The sequence below is a fragment of the Plecotus auritus genome, assembly GCF_963455305.1.
Source record: "Plecotus auritus genome assembly, chromosome: 2".
Classification (NCBI taxonomy): Eukaryota; Metazoa; Chordata; class Mammalia; order Chiroptera; family Vespertilionidae; genus Plecotus; species Plecotus auritus.
In genome coordinates this window covers 124,323,704-124,338,457 of record NC_137771.1, presented here as the reverse complement: position 1 = coordinate 124,338,457, position 14,754 = coordinate 124,323,704, and the positions used below count along the sequence as shown (strand labels likewise).

Sequence of the window (14,754 nt, the reverse complement as noted above, 5' to 3'; positions counted from 1 at the left end):
TTGAGAAATCAGTTGATAGTAGTCTAATGGGAGATCTTTTGTAGGTAACTTTCTGACTCTCTCTTGCTGCCTTTAAGATTTTCTTTGTCTTTTACATTTGCCAATTATAATGTGTCTTGATGTAGGTCTTTTGGAGTTCATCTTGATTGGGTCTCTCTCATTTTGGCTATCTCTCTGAATTTGTTTCTATATAATTGGTAGATCTGCTACCTCTCCCAGTCTTGGCAGAGTGGCCTTATATAGTAGTATCCTGTTTGGCCCAGTGGCTCATTGCTCCTGGTCACCTGTGCTGAGTTCTCTAGGGGTATCTTTTGTGTGGATTATATGTGTTCTCTTGTTGGAGTTGACCTTGATTGCTGTTGGCACTTCAATAGGTGGAATTGACCTTCAGGTCAACTGGTATGAGGACTGGTTGTGACAATAGCAGAAAAGCTATTGTGTGTGAGATGACCCCACAGCATGGGATTTGCTTTAGCAGGTCTCTGGTGCCTGACAAGACCACCTTTTGCATGTGCTGTTTGTGGATCTTATTAGGTAGTGTTCTGGTGTGATCTAAAGCTGGCCACTAAGTATGTTGGTACAGGGACACCTTTGGAAAGGCTAAGATTAGCTGCTGTCTATGTCTGGCCTGGGGTCGTCTGGTAAGAGTTATAAACTTATCTGTGGTTAGTGGCTGCCTGTGCTGGGCTTGGAAGTGACTTAGGCCTGCTACTACTGGTGCCAGACTTGGGGCCACTTGCCAAGAGTTACAGGACTGCTTGTTTGGGGGTTTTGAATCTTTAAGAGGTTTTACAAAAGTCTGCATTTTAGAAACAGATAATTGCTATAGAACATCTGTGCTTTAGGTGAATTAGCCTCTGAAAAAGGTTTGGGCCAGGTGGTTATATTGGGTCAGTATCACCAGTGTGGGACAAGAGTGGCTTTAGCCAGATTAATGGAGAATCAGACTTAGTGTTCATTTGCACCTGCCGGCTGTGTGGGGAGGGGTCAACAAAAACAATGGCACTTGCCAGCACTTTAGTTCAGAGAGAGCTGCCCCTCCAGCCCTCACCCTGAAGCCAGACAATTCAGTTCTTCTCCTTGTGTCCAGGCTGTTTTGAGCTGCTGCCCCGTCTCTAGAGTTTAGGACTAGTGTTTGTAGATGCCTGGATTCACAGCAGCCCTGTCTCACCTGCCTGGACTCACAGCAGCCCTGTCTCACCTGCCTGGGTCCACAGCAGCCCTGTCTCACATGGATGGAGATGCTGCTGGCTTTCACAGACAACTGTTTGGGGAATTCTCTTTCTCACACTGGTACTCCAGGCTAGGGAACCCAGTTTGGGACTACTACCCCTTTCTCCTCAGTGGGGACCTATGCAGCCAAGATATCCCTCCTGATTCTCAAACACTGCACATGGATGTGGGACCTGCCTGTTTCACATCTCCATCCCTCCTTACCAGTTTCAACATTGCTTATTCTTTATATCCTTAGTTATAGGAGTTCTGTTCAGCTACTCTTGACATAGTTCTCATGGGTGGCTGTTCTATAATTTAATTGTAATTTCAATGTGGTCATGTGAGGAGGTGAGCATAGCATTTGCCCACTCCGTCATCTTGACCTAAATCTTCAAGCTACATTTGTGAGGGAACTTTTAAAGACCCTGCTGAGTTGATTCTGTGACCTGTGCCAAGTAGACATTCTTAAGGATAAAGATTTTAAACACCTCATCTCTCCACTCTCTTTGTATTTGATCCAGAACTTCATGTCTTCAAAGCAACCTGGCGTAACATATTTTGTGAATAATAGCTATTTGTTCTCTTTGTTGACCAGATAATTGCTGTAGAACATCTGTACTTCTTTATGGGCCTCTGGAAAATGCATATTTTTCTTCTTCTATTTTTGATCTATGATCTCCACAAATTTCAAAAAAATAAGTATGATTAAAATATTCCTAGACAGTTATAAACTTCAGTGTCAGAGGAGTTTATTTCCCTCACCACCAAGACAAGCTTCAAGGCTTCCTTCCCTTGTTAACCTTTACCTTGAAAAAACAAACAAACAAAATAAAAGTGTAAGGAATTAGGATATTGAAGATGATAATTTAATATGAAAACCTAACAACATTTTATAAGTTTATGTCTTCGAGTTATCCTTGAAAGTTTCTATCACCCATCACAAGGAATTTTATTATGAGGGTTATGGAGTCATTTAATATGCTGCGAGACAAGTTGGCTACTGTTTCTCTGTAATCAAGAGGCCTGATGCCGCCAAAAGACTAAAACGGGATTTTTGCTCCTGATAACATATGTATAATGCTTTTTTCCCCCTTTTTATACGTCATTAATGTAACTGACTGAGATTCAAACATTTCTGGGGATATTTGCCAAGTTAATTGCGGGGGGATTGGAAAAGTGAAACTACCTAAATAGTTCATGGTTTTGAGAATGTGGGAAATTTGTGAGCAAATGCCTAAGTGACAGGGGTGAGAGAGAAGGTGTCTCTGGAGACAGAGGCCTTGGAGTGAAGGGCTGTAGCAAAAACTGAAGGAGCTCTTTTCAACGACTGTCAGACAGTAGAGGTGTCGGCAGCATTGTGAAGCCAATGAGTCATAGAAGGTATTATGGGCTGAACTATGCCCCCTCCCCAAATTCATATGCTAAACTCCTAACCCTCAGTATCTCAGAATGTGACTGTATTTGGAGATAGTGCCTTTAGAGGTGACTAAATTAAAATAAATTCATTGGGGTGGGTCCTACTCCAATCTGACTGGTGTGCTTATAAGAGGAAATTTAGAGACAACATGCACAAAGGAAAGACCATGAGAACACAGCAAGAAAGTGGCTATTGCCCAGCCTGTGTGGCTCAGTGGTTGAACTTCCACTCAGGCACCAAAAGGTCACTGTTTGATTCCTGGTCAGGGCACATGCCCAGTTGCAGGCTCGATCCCCAGCAGGGAGTGTGCAGGAGGCAACCAATTGATGTTGATGTTTCTCTCTCATCAATACTTCTATCTCTCTCTCCCTTCCTTTCTCTAAAAATCAATAAAAACAAGTTATAAAAAGAAAAAAAGAAGGTGGCTATCTATAACTCAAAGAAAGAGGCCTTAGAGAAAACCAAACCTGCTGACACCTGTCTTAGACCTCTAGACTACAGAACTTGAGAAAATACATGTTGTTTGGGCCACTCTGTCTATGGTATTTTGTTAAGGCAGCCCCAGAAATTCCCCCTAATAAAGGAGGAATTTAGAAGCTTAGAGACTAAGTTGATAGATTGGTTTAAAACATACATAAAAGAAATCTTGGGAGCATTCACACATAAGTGAGAGATCTGAGGCCAGGAATCCCTGGACTGGACAGGTAAAAAGGACAATGCCAAGGACATTTACATTATTTACTCTGGAAGTAATACTTGTAAATATAGCTACTAACATGTATTAAACTGTGGAGAAACACATGCTATAGCGGTTAAAAATATGGACACATGAGCCACACTTTTTAGCTTGCAATTCAGGTTTTGTTTATGATCCTGGGTAAGTTAGTTAACATTTCTGTGCCTCAGTTTCTTCATCAGTGAAGATAACAAGGCCAATCACATAGTTTTTGTGACAATTAAATGAATAGGAATATAGTAATTTATTTGTTAGCTATCATTATTTTTATTATCATTATAAGCAGATACTAGTCAAATTATTGAATCAATCTTCACAAAAATTCTTTGGTAACCAAAACATGGTGAGGTAAATTTAATTACCGATAATAACACCATCAGTAGTAGTGGACCTAAGATTTGGCCTTAAATATTATGGTCCCGTAGATTATTATGCTCCATATGAACAAAACTTTTATGTACAAAGCATCATAAAAATGTTAAATAGACCACTAAACAGAAGGTGTATTTGTGTTTATAAGATTTGCATTAATCCAAGTGACTTTTCCAAGTGACAAATTTACAATTTAAAAATATTCATTTATTTTATCACTGCAGTCTGAGAAGTGGAGAATGTTTAGACTGTGTATTGAAGCAATGCTCCTCTTCTTTCTAAAGACATATTATCTATTAACTAGAGGCCCAGTGCACAAATTCATGCATTGGTGGAGTCTGGTGGGGGGGACCAATCGGGGATGGGGCCAGCCAGACCCCAGCAGCAAGCTAACCTACCAGTTGGAGCATCTGCCCCCTGGTGACCAGTGCACATCATAGCAACTTGTTGACCAGTTGACTGTCTGCCCCCTGGTGGTCAGTGCACATCATAGTGAGCAGTTGAGCGGCCTTAGCATATCATTAGTATATTACACTTTGATTGGTTGAATGGATGACTGGATGACCAGACACTTAGCATATTAGGCTTTTATTATATAGGATAAGTAATTAAAGGAAAGATTAGATGGTAAACAGTTGATTGAGGTAAACAGAAATAAACAGCTTTTAGAATATATTCAGAATGCTTTGCCATGTGCTTTTTTTAAAATTTTTGTATAGTTTTGATTCTCAAAAAAACTTTTAAGAAGTAGAAATATCTGAATCCCAGATTGAACAGTACATTCTAAAAGAAATACTGATTACACTGTTCCCATTTACAACTTCTTTACTTCACAAACAGTTGTTACAATTGATGTAAGAAGGCATGCTATATTTCCTCTGGTATACAGGTACATGGATTGAGAAATACCTCCTCATTTTCTTTAAGTACAATATCATACTTGCAGAGTGGGGGTCTGTGAGAGAGAAAAAGAGAAAGAAAAAAAAACTCTTGGTAAAACAACAAAGTTTCTTTTTTTCTCATAAATATTGGAATATGTTATGCTTATAACTAACTAGTTCTCCAAATGCTAGGAGTGGGAACACATCTACATCATGATTTCCACTCTCTTATTGGGCTATACTGGGATGAAGTAGACAAAATGGGGAGTGGCGGGGGGGATTCTGTGTGTTTCTACTTCTCTCTTTGCTGCTTCATTGGAATATTTACAATGTATGGTATATATTATTGGATACTCAAATAACTGAATAACTGAAACCTGAACTCATCTCAGTAGTCAGGTCACCTCTTGTATCATTGATAGTCACTATGGAAGAGTTAGGTTGAATAGCATAGACAAATGTTGAAAAAATGATTTAATCAATTCTCTTTGCCACCTACTCAAGTGGAAATAATAATGTGTAAACTATTCTATATCTTGGAGAGATTGTGTAGTTGGTATTTCAAGATTTCTGAGAAGTCAAGTAAATCATGCATCTTGTCTAGTTATCTTCTTGCTAATATCTTGAAAACCTTCAAAAAAGTAATTAACTAGAATAAGACAAGATTGGCAAAGGTTCAGAAAAGTAGCTAAAGAAAAACATGGTAGCAATAAATAGAAATTTTCTGTATCAGCAATAGAACGTAGTCAAGGAAGGAAAGGTAATTCAACTTCAAAGGTGCTGGTAGTTCACCTTTTTTTTTTCCATTTGCACTTATCTAGCTCAAGAGAAACATTGTTTCCTGTCTTCTTCTAGCTTAGTTAAAACATCATTGAATAAAGTTTTAAAATATTCAACAGAGAGGTTAAATTATTCAATTTTTAAATAAACCTATTTTCTATTTCTGCTAATATATTTGAAAATGATAAAATATAGACATTCATATCTAATTATAAAAGCTGATATACAATACCACAGTATTTTACATTTAAAATAATAAAGGTATGTTTAAACTTTATTGTTAACTAGAGGCTTGATGCACAAAATTCATGCAAGAGTAGGCCTTTGCAGCCAGGGTGGCTGCCTCGATCCCACAGCTGCAGCCCTGGCTTCATCCAAAAGGTCATCCATAAGGTTGTCCATAAGGCTGTCCAGACGGTCGTTCCACTGTTCTGCCATTTGGTCGATTTGCATATTTCGCTTTTATTATTTTAGACTAGAGGCCCAGTGCATGCAATTTACCGGGGGTGGGGAGGTTCCTCAGTCTGGCCTGCACCATCTCACAGTTCAGGAGCCTTCAGGGGATGTCCGACTGATGGCTTAGGCCCACAGGGAGCGGGCCTAAGCTGTTAGTTGGACATCTTTAGTGCTGCTGAGGAGGCAGGAGAGGCTCCCGCCACCACCTCTGCACTTGCCAGCCATGAGCCCGCTTCTGGCTGAGTGGTGCTCCCACTGTGGGAGCGCACTGACCACCAGGGGGCAGCTCCTGCATTGAGCATCTTCCCCCTGGTAGTCAGTGTGCGTCATATCAACCGGTCATTTCACCATTCGGTCAATTTGGATATTAGCCTTTTATTATATAGAATAATATAGCAGTAAGTGTAAAATGACTGTACTTTAATCTCATAAGGTTTTTTAGATTTAGCAAAAAATATATTTTTATTACATTACTAGAGGCCCGATGCACAAAAATTCGTGCAAGAGTAGGCCTTTCTTCCCTCCAGCTGCTGGCACTGGCTTTCCTCTTGCACCCAGGACCCAGGCTTCACTCCAGTTGCCAGCAGGCACCTGGGACCTGGGCTTCTCTTGCAGCCCTGGCTTCATCTGGAAGGTTGTCCAGAAAGATGTCTGGTCTAATTAGAAATTACGCTTTTATTATTATAGATTATAGATCAGAATATAATTAAAAAATCAGATTCATCCTTTCTCCATTATTAAGAATTAAGTAGAGGAATGACTTTACCACTCCCCCAGCCAAATTTATCTATACTTATGTCAATTATTTATCCTGCTACATCCCTTATTCACTGAATGTGCCTTCAGTATTTTGGATCTCCCTCCACCTCATTTCTTTTTTTTAAATTCACATGTGACGAAATGTTTTTTTAATGGTTTTAAGAGAGAGATAGATACAGAGAGACAGAGAGAGAGAAACATCAATGTGATATAGAAACAGTGATCAGTTACCTCCAGTACGTGCCCTGATTGGGCTTTGAACCCGCAACCTAGGTAGGTGCCTTGACCGGGAATCAAACCTGCAACCTTTTCTTGTACAAGATGATACTCCAACCAACTGAGCCACCAAGCCAGGGCTACACCTCATTTTTTAACTTGCCATAGTAGGACAAGTATGTCATTAAATTTGATAAATTACCTCTGTTATTCTGCTATTCATATATTTATAATATTAGAATTACCAAGAATGCAAAGAAGCAAGAAAATAGACCCACATGATGGTCAATCAATTGAAACTAACCCAGAACTAGCACAAATATAAGAAACAGCAGGCAAGGACATTAAAAAAATTATTATAACTGTATTCCATGCATTCAAATAGTTAAGTAGAGACATAAAAGATTTAAAAAATCAACCCAAATCCAACTTCTAGAGATGAAAACTACAATCTCTGATATGAAAAGTACCCCAGATGAGATTCATATCTGATTAGACATTCTAGAAGAATAGTGGTCTGAAAGACATAAAAACAAAATATATTCAAAATGAAGTGAAAGAGGAATCAAATTTAAAAATTAACAGACCATCAGTGAGCTGTGGGATAATTTCAAGCAGCCTAATAAACTTGAAATAGTCACCAAAGGGAGAGAGAAAGAAAGGACACAGAAAAATATATTTCAAAAAATAAGTCACAAATTTTAATAAAACTTGATGAAATCTATAAGATCATACAGCCAAGAGGTCAAAAACTCAAAACGCAAGAGGTATGAATAAAATTACATGTCACATAATCAAACTCTTTAATATTAGTGATGAGAAAACCTTAAAACTAACCAGAAGAAAAAAAAAAAAAAAGCATATTTTCGTCATAGGAACAAAGGAAGGATAGTAACAAATTTCTCATTAGAATAAATGCATGGTAGCAGACAGCACAGCAACATCTTTAAAGTCAAAATAAAGAAAAATTGTCAAACTAGAATTCTATAACCAGGTAAATTATCTTTTAAAAAAAGGCATCAAAAAACTTTTTCGGACAAAAGTCTGAAAAAAAATTAACAACCAGCAGACCCATACTACAAAAAACTTAAAGGAAATCCTTTAGTCAAAATATAATTTTTACCACATGAAAGTATACATCCACATAAGGTTTGAAGTATACCAGAAAAGATAACTAAGTGGATAAATATATGAGTTTCCCTAATTATTTATATTATATTTAATAGTTTTACTCTTTAAAAATATGATACATTGCATTTTGGAATTTTTAGCATATGTACAAGTAAAACGTATGCCAACAACAAAACAAAAGCTAGAATGGAAGAAATGGAATTATATTACTATACAGTTTTTATGTTACATGTTAAGTGGTAAAATTCACTTGAAGGTAGATTGCGATAAACCTCTAAAATAATTTTTAAAGAGTTATAGATAATAAACCTACAAAAGAGAAAATGGAAGCATAAGGCTACTCAATGTACACAAAAGAAGGCAGACAATGAGAAAAATGGAAACAAAGAACAGATAGGAAAAAACTAAAACAAAATAGCAAGATGATAAATTAAAACCAACCACTTTAACAATCATATTAAGTTAAAAGATGTGAATACCCTTAATAAAGTGGCAGAGGTCATCAACATAATTTGACATTAGAGAAATGTAAATTAAAAACACAAAGAGATATCTCAATACCTATTAGAATCGTGAAAACAGAAACAAAACAAACAATAAACCTGGCAAAGGTATAGTTTTGGGTGCAGGAGAACAGTGGAATTCTGATATGTGTCAGTGGAAATGCAAAATGTACAATCACTTAAAAAAAAGAGTCTGGCAGTTTCTTATAAAGTCAAACATATACTTACAATATGACCCAGAAATCTCATTGATATATATTTATTCAGCAGAAATAAAAACATGTTCACATAAAAATCTGCATGCAAATATTTATGTTGGCTTTATTCAGAGACAAATATCAAAAACTGTGAACAAACCATGGTGAATGGTGAATGGATAAATGAACTCTGGCATATCCATACATAAAGTACTATTCATCCAAAATTTCCATTGATATCAGAAACAATAGGGTGCATTTTAAATGTATGGAGCTAAGTGAAAGAAGCCATACTTAAAAGGCTACAACTATCTGATTCCATTTATATAATGTCTTAGAAAAGGCAAAACCAGGTACAGTGATTGCCAGGGAGTAGGAGTGGGGAATGAGGTTGAAAATAAAAAAACAGAACAAGGCAGTTTCTGTGAATGATGGAAATGCTCTGGATCTTGATGTTGGTGCTGGTTATATGACTATGAATTTATCAAACTCATGGAACTCTATGCCTAAAAGAGTACATTTTACTGTTAAGTTTCTAAAGGTAGCTTTAGTCCAACTTTTCTCAGGAAGTCATACCAGGCCCCTCCACTGCGAATATCCTTCTCAGTCCCTACATTCGAAGGCGCTGCTCTACTGGAAAAACCTAGAAGAGAATTATGTTGCAGTCTCTATCACAGTCTGTTGCAGAGAGATAATTACTGGTTGAGTGCTTAGCAGTTTAATCTGTACCATAAGGCATCGAATTTTTATTACTCATGTTCCCAATAATTTGGCAGTGCTAATCCTCATTAATTGCACATTATCTGTTTGGACAGATCTAAATAGGAAAAGCAACTAAATGGTTATGACAATTATCTAGGTAATTAAACTTAAAGCATACATTTTGTCTAAGGATCAGTTAGTATCTCCAGCCAGTAGGGAATAGTAAGAGTTTTGCTAAATAATACAATATATTTTCGTTGTTTTTTTTTCCCTGAGTAGAAAATAATTGTACTTACATTTTGTAAATTTAGTAAATATTCATAGTCTATTTACATTAAAATTACAATGCATGCTACCTTTTTCTCTGTGGCATATACCTATGACTTCACCCTAATGAATGAGTTGTATATCATGTCTCTATATAACCCATAATTAAGAAGATAATGAGTCAGATATAACAGTGGTCACATCTGTCTGCTTTTCCTTTCTTCTTATAATAAGTCGCTTAAAAAAGAGAAGTGCTCAGAGGAAGCAATGGCTGTCTGTAAGCTCACCAACTTTCTGTATCAAAGAGAGAGCATCATGAAGTGAGGGGGAAGCTTTGAAAAGGTTCTCCCACCTTGATATTTCTTCTATGAATATAAAACAAGGGAAGTGTTCAAATGCATGTCTATGCATAGCCAGTGTTTCTGACAAGCAAACATTGAGAAAAAATAAAGTATCCAACAATAAAGGAAAAACTAAGTTGAATATTCCACAAAAGATGGCAGCAGTTGACTTATAGTTAGAAAGAGAAAATTGCTTATAACCAGATCTACAATGTTGCAAAGCTTCAGGGACATTATGGTCAATTGTTATCTCTATGAGCAGTGACCCTTGAAGCTACTGCAACGAATAAGCTGCATGATTCTACAAAGATTTAAACAAGAGTATCCAATTCTAGGTACACATGGGTGGATTGCCTTTGGTCCCTTTTATTGTCTCTATCATAGTCTGTTCCTTTCACATGTATAGAACTAAATGTATCTTTATTATTAAAGCTTCTGTGCTATTTTATGTGCAGAAATTCTAGCTAAATGTCTGGTGTCTGGCCAAGATTTACATTATATGCTTCTTCTACACTATGGAGTTATCCTTTTTGTTTCTCTTTCCATTTATGATATACTAGAGGCCCGGTACATGAAATTCATGTACGGGGGGTGGGGTCCCCTCAGCCCAGCCTGCACCCTCTACAATCTGGGACCCCTTGGGGGATGCCCGACTGCTGGTTTAGGCCCGATCCCCAGGATCGGGCCTAAACCGGCAGTCGGACATCCCCTTCACAATCCAGAACCACTGGCTCCTAACTGCTCACCTGCCTGCCTGCCTGATCGCCCCTAACTGCCCCCCCCCACTGGCCTGGTCACCCCCAACTGCCTCCCCTCCCAGCCTGGTCATCCCACACAGACTGCTGTCAGTCATTTGGTCACCCCTCACTGCCCCCCTGCTGGCCTGGTCACCCCATGCAGCTTGCTGCTCAGTTGTTTGGTCGCCCCTCACTGCCACCCCTCCTGCCAGCCTGGTCACCCCCAACTGCCCCCCTGCAGGCCTGGTCGCCCCACGCAGTCTGCTGTTCGGTTGTTACTGTGAGAGTGTCGTGACCAATTTGCATATTACCCTTTTATTAGTATAGATAGGAAGAAGATTTTATTCCTGGACAATTGCATCATTTACATCTAAATGACAGAAACAGAAAATGTAACTATAGTCTCTAACTTCACTGTTCATACTCACCTTTCTTTTTATTTATGGATTTTTTAATTATTAAGTTTGTTGAGATGACATTGTTTAATAGGGGCATATAGGTTTAAAGTGTACATTTTTATGATAAAAGATAAGTATATTGCACTGTGTGCACACCACCCAAAGTCAAACCATCTTCCATCATCATATATTAGGCATACTCACATTTCTTATGCTCACAGAAGTATTAATGGGGGAGAATAGAAAAATAGGATGGTGCAACAACTCTGGATTCTTTAAACCTAGCTTTTGGGGATTATAAAAATACAGTTGTTCTTGAACAATGCAGGGGTTAGGTGTGCAGATCCCCTGAGCAGTCAAAAATCTGTTTAACTTTTAAAAAAATGTTGTTGATTTTTAGAGAGAGAGGAAAGAAGAGGGAGAGAGAGGGAAACATTGATCAGCTTCCTACTGCACACCCTCACCAGGGATCAAGCCTGCAACCAGGAATGGAACCGGCAATCTCTGGGCACATGGCTCAGTGCTCAACCCCTGAGCCACACCAGCTGGGCTGTGTTTAACTTTTGACCCTCCTAAAACTTAACTACTAATAGCATACTATTGACCAGAATACTTACTAATAGATAATATGAACAGGCAATTAACACATATTTTGTATGTTATATGTCTTATATACTGTATTCTTACAATAAAGTAAGCTACAGGAAATAAAATATTAGAAAAATCATAAGGAAGAGAAACGATTTACATATACTTTATGCATTCATGACATATTTAACTTTTAATTTTTTTATTTCTAGGCTATGTGGTTCATCTGCAGTTTTTCAAATTGTCACAAATCTTCAAACTTTTCCAATATATTTATTTTTAAAATAGTATCCATATATATAAGTGGAACCATGCCATTCAAGCCTTTAGCCCTTCAAACATGACCCTATAACTCCCTGAAATACTTTGTCACAAATGATGTTGTTAATATTCTTAAGAATATCCATATATTTTTACATTTTTGTAAGTATTTAAATCAAAGGAAAAGCACAGTAAAATTACCCCAAGATTTTTCCCATTATAATTACATCTTACTTATTGACTTTTGAAAGACAAATATTATTATACTAAAAGTTACAAAATAACTTATATTTCAAATAATTTTCCCAACTCTCCCTACTGATATGAATGTCAACTAAATGAATATTTTTATTATTGATTATTCAAAAATTCTTACTAAGTTCAAGATTCATAGAAAGGCATTTAGGAAATCAAATATATCAACACAGAAACATACAGAGAAATAAAGTTGACATGCTGCAAACAGCTAAGGAAGAGAGATTTCTAGCACTCCAAAAACCTATCTTGGTTGATGCACAGCATTAGAACAATTCATATATTCATAATGGCAGTTGATCAAATCATTAAAGATCTCTCAGTAGTTCTGAATAGTTCACATCAGTGTTTTTGTGGAAATACGGATTCTGCTATGGCGAACATGTGCATCCATACCATGTGGACAAGGATAGTGGGAAGTCCTCTTTGGTTGTGAGGACATGAAACCAAGAAGAACATATTAAATGGCCTTAGAAAAATACTGATAGAGTATCTTGTCTTTAAAAAATGGTACCCACACAGTAATGATGGTGTCATAATTTTTGGAATGAAGATATGTGTGATATTACTGATAAGCCAAGACAGGTGACTATAAAATTAGAGTGTAAAGTCAGATTCTCCTCGTGCTGTTATTGTGCACTTGCTAGTCTCACTCCTGTCAGCATATTCTTGGGGTTGAATCTCCAGTGAACTGTAGAATCTTAGATACAGAAGATGAAAATTGACATTTTTCTCTTTTCAAATAAAGAGTTATAAAGTTAGACAAAAGAAAAGATCATTGAAAATCATGATCATTTACTAGTATATCTTCTGTAACCATATGTCTCATTATAGAGTTTTTAGCCATTGGACCTCATCTAAAGGATTGTATTTAAGAACTCTAAACCACTCTAAATATATATGCATATATAAGAAATTATTGATAAACTTCTAAGGCAGACATTTGTCTTACTTTTTTCATTTTTGTCATGTCTTATGAAGTAATTGGGTGTGTTTTCCCTCACTTGGGTAATGCTATTCAATGAATCTCATCCAAATTAAAAAACAAAATGCATTTTACACCTTTTAGATACATCTTGAAATACACAATAAGCTGATATTTGAGTCCATGAATTCTTAAACTATGTTTTTTAGCAAGCCAATATTTCCAAGTTTAAAAGATGACATATTTAAATAACATTTTAATTTTCTTACCTTTCTGGATATGTAAGTGATTTTAACATGAGACGCTGGATACTATATTGGCATGTGGAACATTGCTGGTTAAAGCTCTGATAATATACCAAACCAATGCTTGAAATATTTACAACATCATTTAAAAACTGAGCAAGAATCTTGACTTCTTGAAGTTTATAAAATGATTTATTCTTCCTAAACAGAAAATTTTAGATACTCAGCATATTGTAATTTGAAATATAACTTCACTCTAAAATCAATATAATATTAACAATGCAGGATAGAAAGAGGCCAATTTTTTAGGAAAAGGCCAAACAATAAGTGTTTGTTAAAGTATTTTTAAAATAATTTATACAGTAATTTAAAACAAAATAATAATAACATTTACATCCCCATACACAATATTTGGAAATACTTTTTGGGGGTAAATTGGGAAATTTTATCTTTCTGACTAAATGTTGAGATTGTTCATTTGTCTAAAATTAGAAAAGTCATCTTATGCTTCTTTTTGTAGACCCCTGAACAGCTATCATGGAGTGGGTATTCAAATAATAATCCTTTGTTGTTCTCTGCTACTTTATAAAATATTTGTGAATTAAAGGAATAATTCTAAAAGCCTGATATTCAAAAGAAAAACAAATTTAGTATTTAATAAGTACAATTTCCTGAGCATGTATTATGTACCCAGAACATTAATCTAAAGGACACCTTCCCCAACACCATCTACCTATCATAAAAATAAAAAAAAATCATTAAATTTACAAATTTCCTCACCATTTTAAATTGCACCACTGCCTATTGCCCAAACCAGACAACTAGGGTTCACTTTTGATATTATCCTTTCTTTCAATCACTCCATCGAATCTATCATAAATTCCTACAGACTTTACCTGTGAAAACTTCTTGAATCTGTTTTGAATTAATCCTCATTTCTCCACCTCCACTGCAAATCCTCTATCTCAGGACTGTTTCTCGCCCATATTCTTGCAACAGTACCCTGTCTTTCCTGCTTTCAATCCACTGTAGTCAAACTGTTTTTCCAAAATAAAAATTCAGTCCTGACCCAACCAGATTGCCTCAGTTAAAACACATCAATGATTTTCATTTTCCCAGTGACTAAAATATAAATCCTGAAACATGTCCTACAAATCTAGTACCTACAAAACCTAGGTTCTCTCTACCTCTCTCCTCTTCCATTTGCAGATATAATGCACTTCCTTCAGCCCCTAAAATGTTCTATAATCCCCCCTGCTCAGGATCTTTGTATCAGTCTCTGCCTGGAATACAGTAAAGCACACTAACTCTAGTTCATCATTTCATTGTCAACCAATAAATGTAAAACATCCTTTAAAAAACTTTTAGTGGC

General features: G+C 36.6%; 1 protein-coding gene across 5 annotated transcripts in view; it reads right to left on the bottom strand.

Annotated features, from left to right (window-relative positions):
• Positions 1 to 4,583: 4,583 nt before the first annotated feature.
• The window catches only part of LIPI (lipase I), a gene marked incomplete at its 5' end in the record, with an annotated part of 66,970 nt that continues 56,799 nt past the window's right edge, over positions 4,584 to 14,754 (bottom strand). For all 5 annotated transcript variants that reach the window (XM_080657009.1, XM_080657010.1, XM_080657012.1 and 2 more), the window contains 2 exons: positions 4,584 to 4,695; positions 13,407 to 13,583. In XM_080657009.1, coding sequence (XP_080513135.1) covers positions 4,608 to 4,695; positions 13,407 to 13,583 — 265 coding nt within the window. In that variant the 3' untranslated portion in view covers positions 4,584 to 4,607. The remainder of the gene's footprint in view (positions 4,696 to 13,406; positions 13,584 to 14,754) is intronic.